Below are 27,370 nucleotides of genomic sequence, written 5' to 3'. Positions count from 1 at the left end.
TTGATCTTATCAGGACCCATCCCTGGGCACATGTAACCTTTAGCCCATGAGTGACCCGCAGCTGCTCTGAGAAAAGATTCTTGGCCTTTGTTAACAAGTCTGTTCAAACAAGAACTCAGCAACTTGTGACTAATAACTCACTTGGAGATGGTAAAAAGAACAACCAAGAATTAATAAATACCCTTGGGTGTCCTCAAGACTAATAAGAGAATATCCAACAGTAACCAAAGTGCAACTTTGGCATTTTTATTTGTTATTAGGAATATATTTTTAAATAATAATCATAAAAAAAACATTATAGGAAAACCTGCTTTCAATAAAGTTTTCAAAGCAACCTGGAGAATTAAGCAATAACTTTCAAACTATTTATATAGTTTTTCACAGTGAAAAACTGCCAGTCAGTTAGACTATAGGTAGAATAGGCTTTTAGTGAAATTGCCTATTTTTTCAAAATAGGTAAATTTACAGTTGACTCAGAAAAAGACAGACCACAAGACTTCATTTCAAATGGACTTTAAAGGAACAATTATTTTAAAAACATAGTTTGCACAAAATGTGAGCAATAATGGAGCATACTGACATTAACTTTAATCTTCAAATATTTCAAAACATTCAGACTAAATAAAGTTTACCAGAACTTGCTTACAGTAGCAAATGAATATGTTAATCTACATTAGTAAGTCTATATGTTGTGAACCAGCCTGCGCAGGGTATAGGCAATATAGACACTAGCCTTGGAACAAACTAGCTAAAGAAACGATGCAAACATGACAGAAGTTTAATGGTTCACTAATCTCAATGGCTCAAACCATCATTATGCATTTTAAGATTTATGTAGATTTACAATGGTAGATAGAGCAACTACTAACTAGTTTCAACTTCCTGAAAAAAATAATCTGTATTCATAAAACCTTTAAAAAAACAAAAGTTGAAATGCATCAATCAGCTTTTTTTTTTTTTTTTTTGCTGATACTGTCTGAGGTCTGGTCTCCAGTTCCTATTTTTGATCATTTCAAAGCAGAATAGTGACTTACAGGGTAGATTTATGGTTCATGTTTTAACAAAACAAAAAATGTTCACAATAATTCACTATAGACAACAGTGTTTTTCTGTTTTGTTAAAACAAGAACAGAACATGTAATTTTTCAAAACAAAAACATGTTCACCATTATGCTAATGTTTTCAAATGAAACTTTATAGTTAAATCCTCAACTTATATATATATATATATATATATATATATATATATATATATATATAAGATATAATTTCTAATTTCCCAAAGAAAACGTCAGGCTAAATAGGTATTGTTTTGCATTTTCATTTGGTCGATTGAAATAAATAAGTAAATAAAGCAAAACACAAAGGCTTTATAAAAAAAAAAGTAGCAATTTAATTATTTGGTTGACATACCTATATCATTAGGTAAATCATCTAAAACTAGAAAATAAGCCATATGATATTGATATGTTTACTTTCTGCTATCATCTGAAATTATTTAAACTTTAAAAAAATATAAAATAAAATGTCCACTTTAGGCAGCATTCATGTGATTGAAGCCAGAGAGCAGTTGCAGTTGCAGAGCTCACCCACAACAACCATTAACTGTTTACTCTTTCTTTAATATTGAATGTACTCATGGATCAGTGCTTCTGTGTTTCTTTTTTATGTATGTCTTTATGCTTTGTCTACTCAAACCCCCAGTCATGGCAGATGGATACTCACACTGAGCCAGATTCTGCTGGAGGTTTCTTCCTGTTAAAGGACGGTTTTCCTTTTTGCTGTCGCTACATGCATCCTTAAGCATGAGAGGGGTCACTGCAAAGTTAATGATTCACCGCAATCAACTGTCCTCTGTTGCCACATGCTCATCCAGGAGGACTAAAGGCTGCAAGTCAGTAACTTGATGCAATTGCCTGGGTTAACAATACACTGAAGTAATAAACTGCGGCTCAGTGGTAGAGTTTTGCAATTAGAATGTTTGATTCCAGCTTCCTCCTGTCACACGTCAATGTATCCCTGGGTAAAATATTCAAATTCAATTCAATTCAAAAATATTTTATTGATCCCAAAGGGACCAAGAAAAGTTGTTGCAACTCATTTAATTAAAGGGTTATTGTAGATGGTGATGGCTGTGGGCAGGAAGTTCTCAAGTAGCGACCTGTATTACAACAAATTTGAAGAGGCCTCTGACTGATTCTGTTTTTCTGTAACAGTTTCATAAAGAGGAAGATGAGGGTTGTTCATAATTTTCTTGATTTTGTATAAAATTCTACTTGCACCATAATCTCCAGAGGTTCCACGGTAGTCCCCAGAAGAAAATTATCCTTCTTTATCAGGTTGTGGAGTGTTTTTAGGCCTGGTTCTGATGCTGCTACCCCAACAGATGATGGCAGAAGAGATGACACTCAGCAGACTTACAGAAGATCTCCAATGTCTTGGTGCATCTTGGTTGCAAACTGTAAAACAAACGGTGGTCAGAACATGTACAAAACAGAAAACACAAGGCCAAATAAGCAGGATTGGTTTGGCTCTAGAAGCTGGTTGACAAGAAGTTAATCTAGGTGAGTCACAAAATCAAATTGTGTCAAGGGCCCCATAAAATCTTGGGCTGGCTCTGACTGATTTGAATATAAATATGCAGCAAGTATAAAGGAGGAGGAAAAGGGTTGCAAATAGACTGCATGTACACATCCTTTCTATAGTTTACCTGCCTGGATTTGTCAAGGTTTCCTGGGAGGAGCTCTGCAGACAAAGGAGCATACTTGGATTAGGTTTTTAGGTCACTCAAGGTGGGAATATAAAAAAAACCACACACACACACACACACAATGATGCTCTAGCACCATAATTAAGCATAGTACAGTATAATTACGAGGTGAGTGCTTACAGTTGTGATGTTTTCACCTGCTCCTGTTCGGATAAAAAGAAGGCGGAGTCAGGCTGCTAACAGGACTGGCCTCAACCTGTAGACCTGTATGTGAAGCGGACAGAGAGAAGGAGCGCGGCGGCGGTGGAGGGAGGGGAAGCTACCGTCACCACCACTATATACAGCTGAAAATTATCTGTAGGCTTAACCTAACCAGATGGACGTATTTTTCTTCCTGAACGGGTTTCTCTACGAGCTTAATAACAACTGCCTGCGTCGCTGAGGGGAACAGCCCGTGTTTAATGGCATTTGGGAAGACTTCGCGGCTCTCTCCGGGTAGAAGAGGAGACATTACGCCGCGAGTTAGCTAACGTTAGCTCGCTAACAAGGTCAGTTTGAAATATGGACTCTGTTGCTCTTGTGTTATACTTTTGAATAGGATTTCGTCTTCCTTCTGTGTGCACACCGGACTCATGTGCAAGATTAGCGGGGACTCCAGGTCGCTGACGGGACGTGCAAAAGGCTGCGTTTGTATTGATATATTATATTTGCGTTAGCCTGTTAGTTAGCCCCCCCCTCGGTAGTTAAATCTCTGCCCAGTCCGCTCCTTATCCCACTTTGGTGTTTGAAAGTGAGCTGACTCACAATAACTCTGCCTTGTTCAGGTTGCTGCTTTCAGTGAAGCTTTTGTTAAAACCTGATTCAGCAATGCAGCCTGACCTGGATAAAGGGAGCTGCAGTGTTTTTGACACAGCTTTGTGTTTCTGAGGCGAATGCCCCAGCAGCAAGTCGCTGCTAGTTTCCGCCTAGAATAAAACAGGTGCATCTCTGCGCCTCGGACGGAAGGACGTGGGATAACTCATCTAGCCGCTTACTAAATTAGCCAATTTAAATCTTTCCGCAGTTTTAGAGAGAAGTTGGCCCGACTTATCGAGAGTTTCCCTGGTATATACTGAGAAATGATTTATCAAGGTTGAACGTCGTAGGCGGCGTTGCGATTTCCAAAGGCCTCCTCCACTGGGTCCACTTGAAGCGGGGCCCAGGAGCTAATGCCTAGTTACTGAGCTAACGCTAGCTTTACCTGCAGTTTGCAACACAAAACCGCTATTCTGCAACACTTAATCATGTTGATAATGACAGTGTTTGCCTTTTCGCATGCCTACTAAACGAGATTTTTTTTCCTCCTCCGTCTAACCGCAGGAACAGTGTCGCTGCTGATGTTGGAAGGATTGATTAGTTGGATTTATAATTGACACGAAAGGATTATGAGCCAGCGGCCACACAGACTTGTAAAAAGGCCTCCCACTCAGTCCCTATAACACACGCAAGAAATCTAATGTAACATCTGTTCTTGTTGAGATAGTTTGAATCAGCCTGTTGTGTGTAAATCTGTTAATCGGTTTTCCTGTAACTTTTTGTACATCATCTATATTAGAGTCTTTACCTAATTATCTCCGTTAATCTGTTTATTCTTTTTGAGTAAATAGAGAGTTTTGAAAGTCGTTTGGAGACTCTTTGAGGTCGTCTTGTGCCTCTTTTGTGCTGCTTTTTGTCATGTATGAGTAACAACATTTTGAAAAGGGCTTTTTGTTAAAGCAGTTGTTAAAAGAAGTTGTAAATCATCCCTAGATCTAGTGTCTAGTTACTGATTAAGTTGACTAGCTACTTTTGAATAGATATTCAAAGGATCTTTGATGCCTTTTATAGTGGTTAGTATCTTAATTTAACTACTTGTAACTATGGTTGTCAAACAATTTTTTAAAGATGATCTACATTAGTAAAATTACCTATTCAAAGATTTCAAAGGTCAAAATCAATATAAACTTACCCATTCACATTTGCCCAAATTGTAGCATTTCTTCTAGCAACCTTTTCTCGATGCAGTTGCTCACCTGACCAAAACAAAATGAGCTGCTGCAGAAAGTCTTAAACTCTGCTAGCATGACGAGTGGATTGAGATGCCTCCCCTCCCCCGCAAAACTTATTGAGGTCTTTCTGTATGAGATTCTAATACTGAATATGCTAGTTGCACTAATACTGCAAAGCTGATCTTTGACGGCATCTAAAAGCTCCAGTATCTGCAACAGATAGATAATCCTATCTGTTAGAATATCAGCGAGAAGGACACGGTGACTGTGTTTTGTCGGTGTAAACTTTCCTGTCAAGATGTGCTTCCCAGGTGGGAAGATGTTCACCATACAGGGCTCTGTTGTACAAATCAAATCAACGCAGGGAAATGTTCATCAGTTGTTGGCTACTAAACAGTGAAGCAACGAAACAAACCAGTGCATAGACATTTACTCCTTAGTTACAAAGGCAATGGAGGCTAATGAGACAAACGATAATACAGGTTATGATGGAGCCAGACTGAATCTGACAAAGCAGGAAAAGGTAGGCACCCGCTGTTGATCACTAAAGGAAATACTATTATGCAAAATTGGCAGTAACATCAAAACAGCATAGGGTTGTTGTTAAATACATCCACATGGAGCAGAGCTGTGTTTTACAGTAATAAATGCTTTGCAAGTACCTGATCCATTTTTCTTTTGAAGCAGAGTTTTTAAGTATAGAACAAGCCTTTTTGTTCCTTTTGTATCAACAGCAAATTTACATAGAAATGGAAGAAGAGAGTGGCACACTGAAGATGAAGAATTGTAATAAAAGGCAATAATTGTGTAAGCTAACCAGTTACATTCAGGGGTGGAAATTAAACATTTTCTCCACCAGCCACAGTGGCTGGTAGAGAAAATGTTTTCTGGCCACTCAGACATTTCACCAGCCACTGTTTTTTTTTCTTTTGATTACAAACCCCACCAGTACAAGCAAATTATAGAAAATGTATGATTTATTCTTAACTCTATGAAAACCAATTTACTGACAATAAGTTTACCATACAGATGTACATACAGAATAATTTAGCATAAAGCATGGACACCTTAACAGGGTTGTAGTGCAATAAATTAATTTGAAGTAATTACTAACGGCAAACTTTAACTACACAACCCTAATATTCTTGCAATCATATGTTGAACATTTCCAAATTTTGGCAACAACTCTCCTGGATAATATTTATTAAAGATGTGGCTAGTTATTTTTAAATTGTATCAATAGCTGTTTTCTAACTGTTTTGTTTTCCCTTACTTATTGCATTTTCTGTTGAAATTAACAATTATTACTAAAATATCTCAGAACGTGTTCATTATTAATTCCACGGGCCAACATCATTCTTGTGTTACTCCAGAGTTTTTCTGACTACCTGGAGCTTAGTGTTAGCTTCCCCCTCTCACACACCTGCCTTCATGAAACTTTTTCTTCATAAACATTTTGACTCCTTCTTACCGTGCAGCAGCAGCTAATCTGAACTCTTCCTCAGTCTGTCCCTGGTCACGTCTTTCTCATCATCATCCTACGATGATAATAAAGAAGATGTCAGAAGTTCAAACTGAATGCATCTTTTTTTTTTTTCTGTTCAAATTGTCAACCCGCCAAAGTGGCGGGTGCATTGCTCCAATTTACACGCCACTTCATACTTTTACCCGCATTTGGCCAATGGGTGCTAATTTCCACCCTGATTACATTCTTACTAGGATATTAAAACTTGTGGAGTGAGCTATTGTTTTACCAGGCTGGGAAGTGGCACTTCTAATCAAGAACTCAGTTGTCCCCTACTTTTTGGTTTTACTCTAATTAAAGAAGTTAAATGCTTACTTGTTGTATTTGAAATGTTTTCTTTTTCCTCTCAACTAGAAAGAACTCTGTGCCTTCAAAAAGTTATTGCCGTGTATCCAAGACAATATGGAGTGTTTTTCTTAGTATCAAGTTTGTCAAATTTTATTATCCTGACAAACTTAGTTGTAGTTGTCCCTTTTTTTAATATAATCCAAAATGTTATGTTGTAGAATATATGAATGGAACCCACAATACCAAATGGAATCTGCTTTTCAGGGCTATGGCTGAGTCAATGGTGAAATCACCTGTCAAGTGATTGATTTGCAAATGGCATCTGCAGTGTAGCTGACGAATTGCATCTATTATCAATCCCCTGTACTAATAAAGATCAATATTAGACATGAACCATGGTCCTAAAATGTTATTCACTAAATTTACTACACCTGCACAATACCAGGAAACATGTAACTGCAATATTATTGCTGAATATTGTAATTAATTATATTGATTAGAATTAACATCACTCTTTTTTCACTTCATTACAGTGATTTGAGCTTTGCCACTCTTACCAAAAATGTACATCATGTGGGTGTCAAGGGTGATTGTAGTCAATCCAATCGATCAAATGTATGTTGGTATAGAGCTGACTACAGTGTGTCTCAGATATACTCCACCAAACAAAACACAAAAGCAACAATTGTTTTTGCCCCACTTATTGGCTATTGCTATTATAGCAATTCAGTTTATGATTGTTTTTTTTAAATTAGTTTTCTTGTCTACTAGCAAAAATTCAGAATAAGCAATTGTATGCTGCTTGTCAAATATAAAACCTGCATCATCTTTAAAGGTCCTATTAATGCCCACACTTTGACTATTTTTATTTTTTTGGTATTGTCGGAATTAAAAATATTTCCATATTTGAAAATACTCTAATCTACCTTTACTGGAGGAGAAAAGTTTAGTAACATTTCTTAATTCAGTAACCTGCAGCGGACAGCGATTTGTGGGGAAGGACAAAGGCAGCATTTAACTTTAAACTCAACACAACTGGAGATTTTGACATCCCATTTAGTGTATAATGGCATATTTTAAATGTTTCAAAAAAATTTTTGTCTTTGAATTCACTTTTGCTTACTGGCATAAATGTATGGTTAGTTACTGTTTTGGTTAAACATTTGTGGCCTGTAACATGAAAAAGATTATAATTTGTGCATGTCAGAGAAGAAGCAGCAAACTCCACTAAACATATGGTGCCCTACAGTAATGGCTAATTTTCTGATAATGGATTTAGAGTGGTGTCTGAACTCCTGTAAATATCCAACAGAATTTGTTGACATGGAGCTGAGATTTATAAGTGTACTGTTGTCAGTGTAAAGGGAGTTGCTCTGGAATCGCCATGCCAAGTTCTGTTTTCAGTCAGCGAAGACATTTTTTGTTGTTCTGTTTTCTCCCCACATATTTCATTACTTTGTTGAACAGAGTAGAGGGCAACACAAGGGAAACATCCAACTGCAAAGCAACCTTGTCTTGTGGATATGTTTGTTATTCAGCTCATGCTCTATCTAGAGGCTGCTGCATGTGCTACGTCAATTCAATTGGCCCTGAGTGCCACTGTGCATCGGAGGCCTAATTATTTTTGATGGTTTTCGAGTTTTAACTACTGTTGAACCACAGAGTGCATGGATGGTTGTAAAACGCTTTTGTGCCCTCAGTAGTAACGGCCTCCGGGTGCAAATCACCCACACTAAAGTCTATATCTTTGCACAGTTTACCAAACATACAGTATAAAGGCTTCACTTAGAAAAAAAAAAAAAAAAAAAAAACATAAATTTGAGATAACACAGTTCTAAAATTAACAACCAGTGTTGTGCCTTAGCATAGACTCAACAAACTTGTTACTTGTAGAGTAGCAATCTCATTAAATGAGTAATTTACTAAAAGTATTGTAAAAACTTGCATGAAGCCATTTCCTCACTGCGGTGGTTTGTACTTGTAGTCATTTAACCTGAGGCAGAAATTTTTGTATAATTGTTTACTAGACATGGCTGCTATGAGAATCTCACTGTTTGACAACCATGTGTTTAAAAGTAAAAAAAAAAAAGCTATTTTACAGTATTGCAATATTATCACAAAAATTTAAAACAAGAATGTAAACATGTTTTTTTTTTATGATGAAAAACAATTTTGCTAATAAAATAATGTATTGACTATTGGAATTTAAGTCATTTATTATAATACTGTTTTTTTTTAATAATTGGTATTGACTCCTCTACCTATAAATAATGACTACCTAGTGTTTCCTGGGCTGGAAATATGTCCAAATAGAATAATTTGGCTTTCATTTAAGTAAGGAAAAACTTTTGGGTCTTTCTTCAGCCAGCTAACTGGCACTGAACAGCAACAGTTCAGCTACTTGGGAATGCGGCTACTTTCTACTCTGTGGAAAACACCAGACAGCCTGTAGCTTTTTCTATGGTAAAGAGAAAGTTACATGTTCTTGCCTAGTACCGGAAAACTAGCCAATGCCTAATGATTACATTCTTCCATTACTCTTTAAGGAAACAGTTGGATGGAATCAGAAATGTCATTTTATCACAATAATTCATTTTAATCTTAAGATGAAATTGCTGCAATAGTTTGAGTAGGAGGCTACTCAAACTCGCAGCCAACTAAGCGAGGTTGGTGGCATCAACCAACTCACTCACTCTTTGGTTATCTAGCAACACCCAGTTGAGTAACTTGCGCAGCAGTTTCATGTTTTGTCACCATGCCTCATAACTGCTTAAAAATAAAAAATAACAGCAACAACAGCTCAGCAGGTTTTCAGATATTTAAAACAAAAAAAACTAATCAATAATTATCACCATTGACTGATGTGAAACATTTATATAGTGATAAGTTTTTCAGCCACATCGTCCAGCCCTAAGCTCATGTAATGACAAGGTTTCACTCAGATGCTTTGTTGTTTCTGGAAGCTTAACTTAATGTGGCTTCAGTGAACAGATTCAAGTTTCCCAAGAACTCTTAAGTTTTAAGGTAGTCTGAATAGATCAAGCTGAATGTCAAATGTGACTCTTAAGGGTTTATAGGTAGCATTGTTTAATACCAAACAGTGGCAGCCAGCATCAACAACACTAATTTTCTACCTCACCTACAAGTCCAGTAACCGTTTTCAGCTTTAATCCGCATAAACACCTCCTAACTTTTACGTTTGTTTTTTTGTTGTTGTTGTTTGTTTTTTGTTAAATACTGTTTAGATTCATGTTAAAATGAGTATAGTTCAATGCTCAGATGTATTTGCCCCTCCACTTCTTTCCTCCACATGTGTGGCAACAACCTGAGGTCATGTGTAGTGTTTTCTCTGTATTAAAGGTAGCTTAGGCACATGGCCCATTTTCAGGTTAATGCTTGTGTTTTACATTTAGACCACAAACCACTACATGATTCATGCATCATGTAATGGTCGTTTTTTTTGTGTTTTTTTTCCAGCCTAAATGTTCTGCACTGTTAAAGAATCAGTCACTTAAATTTCTTTCACAATCTTTCAATAAAGTGAATACTGTTTTCTTTTTTGGACTGAGTTGAAATGCTGGGGAAGTAGAGGGGGTGAGAGAGAGAGGATGAACTGTCTGAGATGAAAGGGGGGGAAAAAATCTCAGATGAGGTGCATGTCTCAGCTTGGTTAATGGGCTGGAAGAGTTGTGACTCATTGTTCTTTTTGTTTTAGTGAATAGATGGCAAATGGTAGAAAATAGCTTCCTCTGAATTGTTTTGTTTTTTAGTATGCCTTCCATGTATGGAAAGTTTGTAAATCTGTTAGATGCACTTTGATGAGCTGCTAGGTTTATGTATTGCTTGAACTTGATAACATTGCTTACTTGATAAAGTTTTCTATTAAGAGCCAGAGATGTTGACTGTCAACAATTGGAATAACAATTAAAGTGTTAATAGTAGTTAGGGTTGAGAATAATTGAGGGATAATTATGTTTTGGAAACATGCATAATAAAATTACAAAAAGGTAAGTAAAACAGCAAAATCAATCTGGATTTTGCTTTCTCATTGGATTTGTGTCCTTTTTTATTTGGAGGTATATATTTTTTTGTTCCCAGTTTTTTAATTTAAGGTAATTTTAAGCTATAATAGTTTACAATTGTGCATGTCTTTTGTGGTTTTAATGTACAAACAAATGGCTTTTAAAACCAAATTTTATGTAATGCTTTATTCTTGTGGTTTAAACTTATTGACCTGAGAGGGTTTTGTTTGGCTTCTGTTAAAGAATCATAACAGTGCAAAATCTTTGAGTCAAAAACTGAATGAAGTTCAAAGTTGCACAGAATTTTCATGAGGATCAGCTGATTTTTAAAATTTTTTTATTATTCACAAATTTGCCTAAAGTTTGGTTTGTACTTTAAGGAATTTTAGAGCAGGCGAAGACATTAATTGCATCACTTGATGTCACACTGTTGTGCCAAGGCAGACATTGTGATTCTAGGCAAATGGCTGACCCTCCTCTGCCCATTTGAGTGCTACAGGATTAAAGCTGGCAAGGTCAGAGCAGCAAGACTTTAATTCCAGGCCTGAGGTTTGCCTAATTAAAACTTTAACTGAGTAGGGGGAAAGGGAGGAAGAAAAAAACCTTGACTGCAGCTAAGAAGAATTGCTGTAAGTGTAACAAGAACTACAAAATAAAGTTGTAAAGTATATAAGTGGTCTAACACAGTGGTTTCCAAAATAGGGGTCGTGAGACACCAAGTGGGGTAGGCAGGGCTCTAAAGATGATTTTCACAATCATTGTGATGTAGAAAGATGAATCATGTCACTGTTTTAGATAAATAAATATAGAGTTAAAATAATTCTGTGTTTTTATGGCGGTTACAGGCTGAAATGTTTGGAAACTTCTGGTTTAACAAATAACTAAAAATTTGGATGTTTATTTCTGATTTCTGTTGTAAGACTTTGACCATCTGAATCACAGACAGTAACTACAATATACATTGTTTGTAGTATTTTATATTGGTTTTAAATGGCCATCTCTGCATGTTTGGAACACAGGAGGGCATTGATCGTCCAACTTTTACATGTGTCTGTGCTTCACCACAGCTGACTCAAATAATTTGGTCTGAATTAAAGGCAGTTTATGTGCATGGCCTGTTTTTTAATGTTTATTCTTGTGTTTTACATTTAGAGCACAAATAACTGCATGATTCATGTGTCGTTTTCTCAGCCTACATGTTCTGCACTGTTGCAAAATCTTTTCAGTAAAATTAATATTGTTTTCTCTTTTGGACTGTGTTGAAGAAATGATGGGGAAAGGGATTGAGAGACGGTGAAACTGAGATGAAAGAAAAAAATCCCAGACGTGGTGTACTTCTCAGCTAATGGACTCAAAGGGTTTTGACCCATTGTTTTTGTTTTAGTGAATAGATGGCAAGTTATAACATTTCTATAAAATTTATTTTACATTTGCTCCAAATAATTCCTCTGAGGTGTTATTGGGGTGCATTTGCAAAAATAATCCTTTGACCTAGATTCTGGTTCTCAGCTTTAATCAATGCAACAATACAGTGCTTTATGCTGGAACAAAAACACTTATCGTCTAAGGTCATTGCTGCCAAACTTTTGTTAAAATGTGAAATCTGAAACAGTTGTGAATAGCTTTCCCTGAGAAATGTATTTGTTTAATAACTGTTGTCTCTAGCTGTTTGAAACAAAGTACATTTTCTCAAAGAAGTTCGTAGTTTCCTTGAACCAACTCTCCTTGACAAAAACATAATTGCCACAAAATTGTAGATGCTGATACGGTATCAGGCCGTCAAAAAGGAGATGATGACATTACATCATGTCCTGCTGTATCATCATGTGATGCAGTCTAAATGTTGCCATTTTAAATAAAGAGATTGCCATGTAAGCAATGAATTTCATGCATTTTTGCACTGATGGCTTTATGTGCCTATGCAGCTTCCTCCTTATGTTTACTCTTCAGTTTTTCTGTGTGTATCTCTTGCAGCGGGCTGACATGGACGTCTGACAGGCTGTCAAAGATATCTTCATGGATCACAGAGGACAGCGAAGAGAAACTGCTGCATTTGTGAGCATAGCCAATCACTAGAGATTCTGACCCATAAGCATATCATTGAAGAGACTTCAGTGCATGTGGCCTTCTTGGTGGTTCACAGACATCTGCTGTGCAGCCCAAAGGCCTCTTGATATGCACTATATACTATATAGAGACATGAGCTGCAGGGATGCGGGGAGGAGCAGGTTTCCTTCATGCAGGACTCTCCCTGTTGTAATATGGCTTCTGGCTACTCTGGCCCATGGCGCCATGCCAGATCAGCAAGAAACACTGGTGGACATGATATCTGTGGAACTAGAGGCCTCTATGCAGTCCTCTGTGATGTCTGAGCTCCAGGCTGCAGCATCCTCTGTTGGTGAAGGACCCCCTACAGCTATACCAGATTCTTCTGTGGGGAATGGAGTCCACACAAACATCCCAGATTCCTCAGCAATCGTAGGCCAGGTGTTCCAATTGAAGGTACCTCCTGGACCTGACCATGCAAGCTGCAACATCCAGGTACGTAAAGCTAAATCTTGGTGTCTCTAAAGCCCATGATCTCAAAAATTCTAGTGTTCAGTCAAGATGTCTAACATGTTAGCAAATTATCACGTGACTTAATACAGCAGTGGGCATCTTTGTTTTTAAGTCATCTTCAAGAACTGTTATTCAAGTGTAGCTCAATAAATTTGAATATTATGAAAAAGGGTGACATTCAATTAAAAACATTTGACTGAATTTATTATATTTATTCTTTTGATGATCATAACTTACGGGTAATGAAAATCCAAACTTTAAAAAACATTAAACCAATAAAAAACAGAAGTGTCAGCCAACTAGGAAGCGGGAAGCATCACATGCTCTGACAAATGACATAATTCTACAAATCATTACTGACTGAAAATTTTCACTGAACCTGAAGTCACTTGGATTTTAGTGCCTCTGCATTCTTCCTCCAGATTTTGAAACTTTGTTTCTGGATCTGGAGTGGCTTAATCAAGGAATGCAACCTTTCTTGTACATGTGTTGTGGCTCTTAAAGTACTGGTTGCTGCCACAGTTGTGCCCACACTATTTATTAACATTTTCTTTACCTGTCAAGACTGCAGGTATCCCTGTTTGTGCAGTTTTTCCTTTCACTCAAATTTCCATTAAGTTGCCTAAACGCAACACAATAAGTAGCCATCATGTCTAGCTGTGACCTTAGTGACTTAGCTTCCACACCTCCTGTGTGTAACTGTTGCTTACATAGATAGTTGACCATTATATGGGCAAAACATGTTACTGTATGGGCAAACAATTACTTTATTGGTCAAATAAAGTAATTAGTGAAGCCAAAATGATCAAAATTAACAAAACTTCATGTGAAATGTAGCACTGTTGGTGATTAATCTGTGTATATATTTAAACTTAAGATGCAACTGTATCCCTAAAGATTGACCAGATATGAATTTAGATGTAGCTAAAATGGTTTTTTAGTTCTTAGGTGGAAATGAAATCATTGTAAAACTTTACAGAAGGCTGAACTGATAGTTCAATTGAATTATAGATCAAGGAAGTAATGTAAAAGGTCTTTGAAAATGTGTGCTTGTCTAAAATGTTTCCTTGTACTCTTCTATCTCCTGTGTCTTATAGTTGTCATTTTGCCTAGTTTTCTGTCATTATAAAAAACATTTAATGCACTATATAGCATTTATCCCATCATTTTTGATCACTGTATCACTGCTCATTGAGGCAGACTCTATTGCAATTTGTTCCAGTCAGACTTATGAGTGACATGAGATTATTATTGGCCTGAGTGGTGATACAGAATGATATCCTGTCACAGCGTAATAACTCAAAATGATGAGTGATGACTCACACAGTTATTATGAATAGGGGCTCACTCTGCTTCTTGTTCATCTTTGGCAAGATTTGATAAACTGAGAGGAATGAAAGGAGTGCGATGGTGGCAGATGATGGCGTTCCTTTTGCCCTACATATTTCAATTTTACATTCATTTTAATTCAGTGTGGTTTATCAGAGTTCCCCATCGTTGGCTGATGGCTCAGCATGAAACAGCAGACAGAATTAAATGGTTCATTTATGATAATTTATTCCATACATTTCATATGAAACCATTAATCTCAGTTATTAAAACATTTGTTCTGTTTTTGTTTGGAAAATCAACTGGTAATTGTTTTTTGTTTTTTTTTTTGTAATAATGTAGAAAAATTATCTGAATCTCTGACTTTTGTCAGAAATCCATTACATTAGTTTAGACAGATGTTGGTCATTTTGAACATCTACTGGGGCAAATAAAGATGCACTCTAACATATTGACATATAAGTCCTTCTGAACCACTATTGACAAATAATGTCAATTATTGTAACAATAAGCAATATGGATATAAGCCTAGATAATATATGTGCAACATATTATTTACACATGGACAGATGTTTTCAAGCCTGTATTTATATTAGCTGGGATGAATTTCTGCTTACATAAATTTTCCCTCCGTATAACAATGGATAAACATATCGATTCAGAAAACTGGTGTAGTTTTGGGCACAAACATCAGAGAAGTCCCACATATCTTCCATAAAACACTTAACACTCCAAGTGTGTAAGCAAATCGTGGTTGATGATTGTTGCAGCTGGAAAGAATGGGGAAAAAATATATAAATTGATAACCTTGGCCCTGGTTAATCATAGTTTCAGTAACCTCTGCCATAGCATTTGCTACACGAATTAACAAAAGACAGTAAAGTGATAACTCCACAACAGAGAATTAATGATGAGCCACATGACACAAACAAAACCTGATAATATATTCCCATTCTCTGCTATTTTTTTTTTTTTTCAAATGCTGTACTTGCAACAAAAACTAGTAAAGCACATTTTATACCTGCTGGATGAGATCCTATCTGTCTTGAGATGCTACATGTGAAGTTAAGGTGTTGTGAATCTGGAAGTTTTGCCTCACTTTCAAAAACAATTAGATTTTGGTCAGATTTTCTCTCCTTTGACCATCCCTAATATAAGACATCTCCAAATTCTTAAAATGTGACACCCATCTTGGATTCTTGAACAAAACCTCTGTGAAGATTTTAAGAAAAGTACATGTATACCTTTGTAAACATATATACGCGTTAAGACAGGAAAGGGGTCTGAATATTAATATAAAAGATACATTTGCAGTACGAGGGGTACTTTTTTTTCTTTTTTGTATAAAACTGCAACTGTTACTATGTTAAATGTGAGGTGACGGTTATTAGATGCTTTTATATTTCAGACCTGGCTTATATCAGATTTGCTCATGCTGTACAAAATTCTAATAGTCTTTCTCTTTTTTTCTAAGCTCACTGAGATGGGAAGAGAGACCTTGCCCTCCTGGCTCTACTGGGACAAAGAGAGATGCACTCTAAGAGGATTGGCTCTGGAGCAAGATAAAGGTGTATATCATATTTTGGTGTCAGGGGAGCAGATAACTGAAGGGACAAGTAGCCAAGTGTATCCCAGTACAGTCTTCACAGTTGAAGTGTACCCAGAAGAACGGGCTGACACTGAGCCGGCTCTGCTCACTCTGCAGTCTGATATCAGTGGCCTGCAGCCTTTCACCTGTGGTTCAGAGGAGCCTGTCACAGTCCTTACTGTCATCTTGGATGCTGATTTGACAAAGATGGTTGCTGAACAGAGGGTCAGCTTATTAGGACTGATGAGGAAATTCTCTCATGTGCCTCTGGAGCACATGAGAGTTGTACCTGTTGTAAACAATCGCTTATTTGACATGTCTGCTTTCATGGCTGGACCAGGAAATGCAAAGAAAGTTGTGGAGAATGGAGCCCTGCTGTCATGGAAAGTTGGATGTGCGCTTGATCAGCCCAGCATTCCTGACATCAGCAGTGTACAGTCCTCAGCAAAAGATGGGACAATGTCAGCTAGGTTGGGTTACCCAGTGGTTGGCTGGCATATTGTCAACAAAAAGCCCCATGTAGTGAAACGTATCAGGCGTCAGTTGTACAACACTCCTACTCCAGTGCCATCCCTACTTCCCCCCACTGTCAACCAAGAGCCTCTTTCTCGTGTTGTTCCTACCCCAACTTCACCCTCTATTGCCCCAGCAACAGACAACTCTACTCCCCCTGTCCGAGGGCCTTTACCTTTACCAGTGAAGCCCACATTGAGGGTCAAAGATCAAATAGCTCATACACCTGTCTTTGGACCTCCTCAACCTACCAGAGTGTTGGGAACTACGAGTACCATTCCAATCATGCCTACCATGACTCGACCGACAATTTTAGGGCCCACTGCTTCGCCAACGCCACCAGGTGCCAGCAAAAAACCAAAAACTTCAAAGAAGCCCAAGAAACCCAGAATGTCCACCCCTGCTCCCCGTGAACCAAAGTCCACCACTCCTAAAACAACCATACGTACAACTACTCTTACTCTGACCACAGACTTGAATCAAAACCCAGAAATCCGCAACCCGATTGATCAAGTTACAGCATGGGTTGGCACGTACTTTGAGGTCAAAATTGCTTCGGATGCGTTTTATGACCGAGAAGATGGTACCACTGACAAGTTGCGTTTGACTCTGAAGAAGACCCCAAAAGAAGCCGTGAGTGAAACCTCCTGGATCCAGTTCAACAGCAGCATCCAGCTTTTGTATGGCCTTCCTGATGAGGAACATGCAGGGGATCATGAATACTTCATGCTGGCCACTGATAAGGGTGGGAAGAGCATCATGGATGCATTTGAGGTTCGAGTCAACCGCTGGACTAGCAATGACAAACCATCAGTGGTGTTTGCTGCTCGTTTTCACGGTGACCCCAAAACGTTAAGTGAAAATGTTCACAATAAGATTCTTTTGACTAAAAAACTGGCCTATGCCCTGGGGGACCGAAATACCAGCACAGTGACCCTCAGGAGCATCACTAAAGGATCCATTGTGGTTGAATGGACCAACAATAGTATTCAGCAGAATTTCTGTCCAAAAGAACAGATAACTGCTCTCACCAAAAGAATCTCAGATTCCCAAGGAACACCTTCGCCAGCCTTCATCAAGGCCATGGAGCCTGAATTTAAACCCATAAGCATCTCAGTCCGTGGTACCAATAAATGTCAGAGCTACACATTCATTCCACCAGGAGAGGTGCCAATGCCTGCCCTTCCTACAGCCACACCGTCTCCTGGTACAAGTCAAAGAAGTAGTGATGATGTTTACCTCCACACAGTGATCCCTGCTGTTGTGGTGGCAGCCTTGTTGCTTATAGCTGGGATCATTGCAATGGTCTGCTATCGCAAGAAGCGCAAAGGGAAAATGACAATAGAAGAACAGGCCACCTTCATAAAGAAGGGCGTTCCCATAATATTTGCTGATGAACTGGATGATTCCAAGTCTCCACCATCCTCCAGCATCCCTCTAATCCTGCAGGAGGAAAAACCGCCTCTTCCTCCTCCTGAGTACCCCAACATGGCTGGCCCCCACAGTACCCTGCTCCACCAGGATCTGCTGGAGGAGTATTCAGTCTACCAGGATGACGATCCCAATGCTCCACCTTATCAGCCCCCACCCCCTTTCACCGTTCCGATTGAGGGAAAAGGCTCACGCCCCAAGAACATGACATCCTACAGGTCACCACCTCCCTATGTACCTCCCTAACGCACACATCTGAGCTTTCAGTTTGAAAAGCTGGTCCGATTTAGGGATGCTTCTCAGAAACTACAACAGGAGTACATTTACTTGTGTTCAATGAACTGGCTTTGACTTTATAGAAGAGGAAGCAACAACATATATCTGACCATCATGAATAAAACATTCTGCTACTGTCCCTGGACAAACGGATAGAGGACAATTTGTATTTCTTTTTCCTTCCTGTAATTCAGATCTGCTTTTGACTTCTTGCATCTTATTTTTTTGTCTGTTTTTTGCCGAGAAGAGCCAGTTTTATCTTCAATGATCTTCTATTTCTATTGTATAGAAAATAATAATGCAGCAGGAAAGACTGAGGTCCTTTGGGCCTTTTGTGGCGATGTCACCATGACAGCAGACTCGAGGCTCTCCCTCCCGATGTTAATCTATATGAGTTCTAAATCATTCTTATCTGCCCTTCAGCTAGGTTTAGTAAGATTTTGCACTTGTTATTTCTTGAGGGGATGAAAAGCAAAATGGCAAATTGAACGCATGATGCATTTTATTCACACATAAATTGATTTGTTTATCAGATATTGATCTTCCCTGTTCTTTTACTTAGCTCCCTCTGGATAATAACATGCAGCCCTTGCACTTATGCAAATTCTTGTTAAACCTTGCACTATGTGTCTTTAGCATAATTGAAATGGTTGAGTGTTTGACTGATAAGAACGTACAAGAATTTTAGATCCTTGAACTTGCCATATGACTGAGATTCCTCTGGTACTTGACCACAAAGGACGCAACTGTAATCATGCCTGTTGTAGATGTAGCTTAAACATGATTTATTTTCCCTCTCTTTAATGTGTGCCACTAAAGCTGCCTGTGAAATAACTGGGCTTGCTGTTGCCAAGGTGATGTCTGTGGACACAGTGCAATTCTTATGGAGTTGCTACAACAATAACAAAGGGGCCTGTGGAATGCTGGGATTCACAGCAGGCAGAATATATGTCAATAAGGTGGATCCATTGTCTTTTATTCAGTTTTTTTTTTTATCTGTGAGGGGCGGGTGGGTGTAGAGTACTGTAATACTACTGCTCTGACACAAGGGTTTGCACTACTAGTGCGGTGCCTGTTGTCAGTTCAGGTGAGGCATGGGGTAGAAGGGGATGTACATATCTGTGTGCCTGTGAAATAAAACGACTCCATAATGTTGATGTTTTATCAGTAAACCTGGTTGGGAACTGGCGCCCCCCCCCCCCGAGTGGGAAATTTTTATTTTTTAATTGTATGTCTAGATTTATGATCACAGTCATTAAAAAAAAATATAACTTTATAGTTTGTGAGGATAGAAAAGATTGTTTACGTGCCCATCACATTAAAACAAATAAAAATAAAGCATCATCTCAATGTGATGGGGAACAAAGGAACCACAACAATATGTGAATTATGTACAGTTCATATCACCATTAGAACAATGGTTAAAAAAAATCTAATGTTTTTACTGAGTTTTTGATACAGTCTTAAACTTGTTTTATGAAAATATATTAATAAAATGTAATACTATTTGTAAAACCTCCTATGTTGTATGGACTCCTTTATTTAAGAAACTTGTATGAAGTAGAAACATTTATTTATTTATTTTTATTGTTGAGGTCTGTCAAATCAAATACAGCTACAGTACAATAGAATGTTAACTTATTTCAATAATTTAAAAGTAATCCCCACATAATTTAAGTATTTATTCCTGCTCATTTTGATATTTTACTTCTAATGTAAATCCAACAACCAGTGAAGCATATTATTAAATCAGGTACTCTTGCTTTTTGTTGAGTGTGGAAGTCCTATGTCCTGTTGGAAAATGAAAAAGCATCCTCATCAAGCCTAAAAACAGAGGAAAACTAAAGGTTATCTTAAAATTTTCTGGTGGACTGGAAAAGTGTTTTACTGCATTCTGTGCACCTACACTGCCTCCCAGATCGGAAACCTTGATTTCCAAAAATGTGTTCTGACAAGAGGATTTTGAACAACTAATGCCTTTTCTCCTCAGCCCAGGTAAGATACTTCTGTCATTATCTTTGGTTAACAAGTAGCTTTTCACAAGACAAGTCTCACAGATGTGTCTTTTGTGTTAGCTCTGTAATCTCTAACTCCATCCACAGTCCAGGCCTTGCCAACCTCTTCTTAAACTCCTGAATGGGTTTTGCTTTATGATCCTCTAAAGTCTCAGATTTTCTCTGTTCTGTGTGTACTACATTTCATTCTTCCACACATTATTCTATTTGTGAGCTTTTGTGGCTTACCTTGCATTTATAGGGTGTCTGTGCTGGACAATAGTCAATCTGTATTGAAAAAACATTTTATTTAACTTTCAGAAGGTATTTGTTTGCTAGTAGGTAAAATATATTAGAACATGTTTGTAGTATTTCAATATATTCCTGCTACATTGAACTTTAAAGGTTGGTGATGTTTGATATGGTTGAAATTTTAGTGCTGCCTGCTCTCATTGTGGTGATAAAATCCACAATAGGCAGCTTCTCTATACAGTATTTCAGGAGAAATGGTCCCTTATTCCTGCCATGTTTCTCTTTTTGGCTCTCTCCTCCTGCATTTCTGGAGTAATCTCGATACCAAATGCATATTCTTGTTAATATAGGACGCAGTAATAACTGAGATTCAAAGTGCTTAACATAAAACTTGTATACTAACAAAACGCATCGGTGCATAAAGTTGAAAAATGCAAACATCTTGACCTGGATCTTTTCAGGACCACGTGGCTGAATTGTCAATGTGATCTTGGATTATTGGTAGGCCAGCTAGTCCTTGAAAAGGTCACCACTTTCCCATGGTTTATCCTTTGTGAATAAGGGCAATTACTGGGGTTTGTTGGAGCCCCAATGGCTTAGAAAAGGATTTGTTACAATGAATGGCCTTTTTGTGTCTTGTTGAATTTCTTTAGATCAAAACATGGTATGTTTATTTTTTACGTGTCATATTGTCAGGTTTTGTGTTTGTTTTTGGTTTTTGTCTTGTTTTTGATTGTATAGATCAGGCAATGGCTTGTAAAAATTAACTTACCTTTCTAAAAAAAAAAAAAAAGTATTAAAAAACAATTTAACAATGAGGCAATTTATTTTTCCTCATACATTGGTTTGAATATTTTTTTTTCTTCTTAAAAGAATTAAGTCATTTTTTGATAACTGCAAAAATTTGTAAGGGGGCAAATACTTTTTCACACCACTGTACATTTTTGTGTTTTGGAATTAATTTCATTTCCATAATAATAATTGCATTAATTGAATTGAATTTCAAAATTGCCAACTACTGAAAGCCAGGGAGTTGTTTGTGTTGTTGATATTGTGAATTCTTAGAGATATAAAAAACTTCATATTTAAAGTTGTAAGAATGTATTTCATTGTGCTGGATTGTGTGCTAGGAGCCCAGAAAACACCCAACATTAATCATGGGCAAGCACAAAAACTAAATGAGAGCGGTGGAAGTATCTGAGACTGGGAGAAAATCGGAATCTTAATGGCATCACATGGGACCCGAGAACAATGAATGAGGATATTATAACAGAAAAAAAAGAATTTCCCCTTCCGATTTTCTTTTTTTCTTCTTTTTCCTCTGCATATTGTCTGTGTAATATAACAGAACTTTATGCGTCCAACCAGAGATGCACACGTGGGATTTTTTCTGACTATATCTCAAAACCTACATTCATGCTCCCTGTCAGTGCTGCAGTAATGCTGGCTGGCCTTCTCTCATTTCCTTGCTGTTGGTCGTTACAGCACATAATTGATAACTAGAAGGTGGATGATATTGCAAAGTGAAGGCAATAATCATCTATCAGCTGGCCAACAACCATCTAACAGTGGGTGGCTGATTCGTTTACAGGAGTCAGTCGCCCACTGACAGGGTAATTAGATCCAGCATGTTTTGCTAATGAACAGACAAGCTACTGTTGTGACATTTCACCCCTAGTTGCAGATGGGATAAGTCTCACTGAACGTGTTAAGCAAGTACATATTCCAAGTTAAAGATTGAGCCTTTTGGTCTTGCAGACCTCTCTCAACATTGGCTTAAAAAGCCTTATTTCCAGAAATATTGAGATATGGCAGACACCTGTGAAATTAACACCCACATAAGATGATATCAGGTGTGTTTGTTCAGCACTGCCATAGTCTCTATAGGATGTCGTAGGAAGAAATATTCAGGAAAAACAAATACGCTTCCATTTACTGGAAGAGTTATGCCTGCTTATGTTGCTGTTCAGTTGACAGCAGCTCTGTGGAAGAAAGACAACACATTATAATAAACAGCAGCTGTGTGTGCTGTTATCTTGCTGTTTAAAGAGCACAAATGTGCCAACATCTTACATGTCCATTTATTATTGCAAAAGGTGGATACAATCTGCAATAAAGACACTGCTTTCTGTAAAAAAAAAAAAAAAAAAATCTGTTACTTTATTGGAATAAATGCAATGTGCCATGTTTGAGTCTCCCAATAAGGGTAAGCTGATCAGGCCTCTGACATGAGGAGAGTGCATAAAAATCTCACGACTGTCCAGTTGGTCTCTTGATTCATCTCCAGACTCATTAATAATGAACAGGGAATTGAACATCACATATGTGATGAAAAATATATAACCTGACGAAAACCTATAAGGTGTGCTGACCTCTACTCAGCTGTGGATGCTTGAAGCTCCAGAAAAGGTACTGCACTGGTTTCTTTGCATCTGCAAGCTTAAAGCACTACTAGCTTCACCAGCTCACAACTCGTGACATGGGTCATAAGATCATAGAAGAAAATAGTGATGATTTTAGTCAGATGTACCCACACAAACCAGAGCTTTGATTCAAACACATGTTAGGTCAGTGTGTTAGGAATTTTTATAGTTAAAAGAAATAATCGTCTGACCAAGTCCTTAGTGTAGACAGGTGTTTAATTATTTCTCATCAATAGCATTAATGATGGAACTTTTTCTCTTTATTAAAAATGTATCAGTCATTTACCATGTACCTCAAGGGATCAGGAGGTGGTTAGACAAGCTGCTTTTTATCGATGGAATTAGAACTGAAGAGACCTTAATAAAGGTGGGCAGCTGCATATTATATGGGCATCCCCAGTTATATGACTCACTGCTCTATAGAAATATAGCACTTTGTCTCCCATTAAGCCTGAAGCACAATAATAAATAACATAATAATGAGGATGTCTGTCAGGGTAGTGAGCATGTACTTCAGATAATATTACATGAACTCTTACAAAATACTTTCCGTGGCATCAAAGAGTCTCTTTTGACTATAAATTATGAGTACATTGGCTTGTTAAAATATTAACTTAAACATTTCTCCTCTGTTTTATTGCTATTCAACCTTGAATTGATTTGGATGCCTCTCCACGAACCCCATGAAATTTCAGACTGGTTTCAATTGTTTGTTTCTTCTTGAAACTTTGTAGCAGCAAATACAGTTTCTAATTTGATGGTGACTCTGTTCAAGTCCCATTATATGGTAATAGTCATAAATAGAGCGTGTTCTGTTTAATGGTAGACTTAAATATTATTTCCAGACTTGTCAGAGTGAAATGAAGACATCACTTGCTGCTTCATTAATAATGAAGAGTATGATATTGTCAAACACCACCACAGCCTAACGTGGTTTCCACAGAACTGTATTTTGGTTCTTGATACACTAAGATGTTCATTTCAGTTTCATCCTTTTGGGATTTTTCTTGAGTGCAAAGTTGTACATTTATTTATTTATTTTTTGTATCACCACCTGGCTCGTTAGGTCATGATGACAAAAGAGAGACACTATTTCAGCAGCTAATTTTCTTTTGCTAATAAGCTTAATTTAAGACAAAAGAAACAACCAATAAGATTTAAAGCAAATACTAAGATATAGTTAACATAAATCATTTTTGTTTGACTTTTCAAAAACATCTATACCAATGTGTAAGTGTCAAAATAGTGTGAAACAAAACCAAAGTAAACCAACACTGAGCCAGACCAATACTGGACTGCCTACAGTGGTGTCAACAAGGACAGCTGCTGGTATAAGATGCAGGCAGGTTTAAATAGACTGGGAACTCTGGTGACACTGGCCCCAGGTGTGCCCTGTCAGGACCCTGGAAATTATTCAAATATTCTCCTGTCATTATTAAATAATTATTTTTTTTTTTTACCTAATTCTGTGCTTTGTAGATAAATTGTAGTCAGTTTCACTTTGATTCTTTTATGATAAAGCATAGCAAAGACAGCAGTATGTCAACAAAGCAATACATCCAAAGAATAATGTCAACCGATGAACCAAATTACTACCATGTGTTCACAAAAAACCTAAAATCATACAGACATCAAACTGCATCTTTCGATCTAAAATGCCAGCAGCGCCACCTGGCGAAAGAATAAAATAAATCAATTTGAACGCTGCAACACGGTGAAGAAACTTGCCCTCCGTGATGAGGAGGTCTATTCAAAATAACGTTTTCTTATCTCTAAGTACTGATCGTTCAATCTGATACAAGATATTAAGCGGAAAAGCTCTGATGTAGGAAGAAAACAGGCATTACTACAGTATCAGTAGATGGCAGTAGAGTTACACAAAGAGGCATCCTGATTACTGCCTGATTAATGAGATCCTCATCTTCTTTCTACAGCTAATAAATAACCTTTGGTCACACGACAGAAGATATAAAAACACAATTATCGTTTGTCAGACTGGGCCTGTGTGGGTAACAATGTCCTATTAAAAGATGTTGTTTTTATTTCACTTCATTACCCTCCCAGAAGGGAGGCTATTCATTAATCTAGTTATTTATTTGCATAAAAATGTGTTAAGTTCATTGACTCATTCTCAAAAAATCAGAGAAAATAGCAATGAAAGTCTCATTCAGTCACAGATTTAGAAAAGCAAAGTAATAGCATTTTGCACCTTATTCTGATATACCCAGTAGAATCCAGGTCTGCAATGTTTATGCTAAAATCATGTGTATACGGAAGCATGACAACCCTAGGAAATATTGAATTTATAAATAAGCAAGTGTTGTTTCACAGCAGCAATAACAGTGTTAGCAGTGTTTTAAGGTGAGGCTGACTGCATGGGATGCAGACACCTGACAAGTGATAGGTCATTAAAACATTTACTGTGTATCTGTGGAGCAAACGCTACAGCACTGAGGTCAAGTGGAAAGAGGAATCTGCCCACACACATTTTATAGCTCAAGGTGTTTCTGCACAGATACACAACTTAGGAGAGAAAACTGTTGGTTAATGCACTAAACAGTACATTGCTTTTGTTTTAGACATTTAGCTGGAAGGTTTCTGCTCCTGGTCTTAATGCCTTGCTTATTTTGCAGAGTATGTCATAAAAACACAGAATTTAGACATGCAGAACATAACTACACATAGATAGAACATTAGCTATGTACATCAAGTTTACAAAACAGGTGTGGAAAAACTCCTACAAGCTGTTGGTTTTTCAGATGTGTGCTTCAAACAATGATGTTTATTGGAAAAATGGAGACAGAACATTCCTTCCTACTTTTTACAGCCAACATTCATTACACCAAAAGCTTTCATCTATGTCACTATAAAAGCTAAGGCAACAAATAGTAAACTCATTTTATGACACCACATGAACAGGCACAATATGTCATTGCATAAAAAGCTCTCAAGTCTGAAAAAAGAAGGATTTTCTTAAATTACAAAACAAAAGTCGAATTTTTTCAATCATGTTGGACAACAATTCATTCCCTTTAAATGTATAAAATAATGTTATAGCATAAATAACAACAGTCGAATTTGCCACAGCAGGGGATTATTAAGGAGGTGGCATGGATTGTAAATGATCAAGGGCAGTTTGGTGAGTGACCTCCTGTCTGTCACTATCTCAAACATCTCCAGGTTCTGATTGTTGCCTGCTTTCTTATTGGGTTCATTAAACCCGCACATCTGTCGCAGTATGCTGCTACCCCTGCAAGCCACAGCACAGTGCGATTGCAACCAGAGTGGTAAAAGATCCCCAGCGCATTATTGCATACACTGAGGAATCTGAGTCTTCTCAGAAACTAGTCTGCTCATCCACTCTAGAAACTGCAGGACTTAAAACAATCAATTTATCTTTTGCTGCAAGCCCATCACAACCCAGCATAGACACAGAGAACAAACAACTATGCACTCACACCTAAAGACAATTTGGAGAGACAAGTTAATCTAGAATGTATAATTTTTCAAAATGCAGAAGCAATCTTCTAAGGATAATTTAGAATGATCAATTACAACAATATTTACACTCATATTCAATAAAGTAGACTATTATTGCTATTATGTTTATTATTATTTACAGACTGATGCTTTCAAGCCTTTACTTCTATTAATTATGATGATTTTTCACTGATGAAAACACGACATTTAAGATTAGAATATCACACCAGACCAAAGAAAAACATTTTAATACACAAATGTGGGCATGATAAAACATTTGTTTTATACCTGCTTGAATAGTACATTCCTGACTACAACAAACAAACCTAATCAAAAAGGATTTTCAAATGTACTAGATATGACTGTATGTTTCAATGGTGCACAGAAACGGAGGAGATTGGTTCTGTTACTGATCACCCCAACACACAAGGTGCTCCCCAGCTTTATACCAGTACAATGCATCACATTAATCAGCTTATTTATTTACTTTAAATCTAATATCCATGTTATTCTCTCGTCATTTATTATTATAACACAATAAATTATTTAGTATAAAAGTGAAGTTAGATTCATGACAGTAAAATTGCAGGTACCCTGCAAGGTATCAAACATGCAAAGGCTATGTTTAGACTGCATTCTCAAACTAATACATAGTCTCATCCATCAAAGAGAGCGCAATGAAAAATTAAGGGTACATGAAATATGCACAAAGCCAAACCTGTGACTGTTTAAAGAAACACGAAGCACCCTGCTCTGTCTGCAAATTAGCTCAGCCATTACTCAGTTGTAGTGTGTGTAAAACAAGAGAGCCCCTCTTAATGTTCTAATGAGTGTTTGGCTGAAATACAGAAACTGCACTTTGAGGCAGCCATTGAGCAATAGACTGCATACAAGTTACTGAAAGACTTATCTTGGCTGAGATGAATAGAAATGTCTGGTCAAAAGTAGTCTAA

At 37.4% G+C, this 27,370-nt stretch overlaps 1 protein-coding gene across 1 annotated transcript; it reads left to right on the top strand.

Annotated features, from left to right (window-relative positions):
- Positions 1 to 2,983: 2,983 nt before the first annotated feature.
- Positions 2,984 to 19,787, top strand: LOC116728445 (dystroglycan-like). The gene is made up of 3 exons (XM_032576573.1): positions 2,984 to 3,258; positions 12,547 to 13,113; positions 15,935 to 19,787. Exons 2-3 carry the CDS (start codon positions 12,691 to 12,693, stop codon positions 18,236 to 18,238), a joined length of 2,727 nt encoding a protein of 908 aa, XP_032432464.1. The 5' UTR covers positions 2,984 to 3,258; positions 12,547 to 12,690; the 3' UTR covers positions 18,239 to 19,787.
- The last annotated feature ends 7,583 nt before the right edge of the window (positions 19,788 to 27,370 follow it).

This window comes from Xiphophorus hellerii, chromosome 1, assembly GCF_003331165.1.
Source record: "Xiphophorus hellerii strain 12219 chromosome 1, Xiphophorus_hellerii-4.1, whole genome shotgun sequence".
NCBI lineage: Eukaryota > Metazoa > Chordata > Actinopteri > Cyprinodontiformes > Poeciliidae > Xiphophorus > Xiphophorus hellerii.
Note: the sequence above shows the minus strand (reverse complement) of the source record. Positions and strands in the feature narration are given on the sequence as shown.

Coding starts and splice junctions, on each gene's coding strand:
- LOC116728445 (XM_032576573.1), top strand. CDS start 12,691: ATGTGGCCTTCTTGGTGGTTCACAGACATCTGCTGTGCAGCCCAAAGG. Junction 13,114..15,934: donor ATGCAAGCTGCAACATCCAG/GTACGTAAAGCT, acceptor TTTTTTTCTAAG/CTCACTGAGATGGGAAGAGA.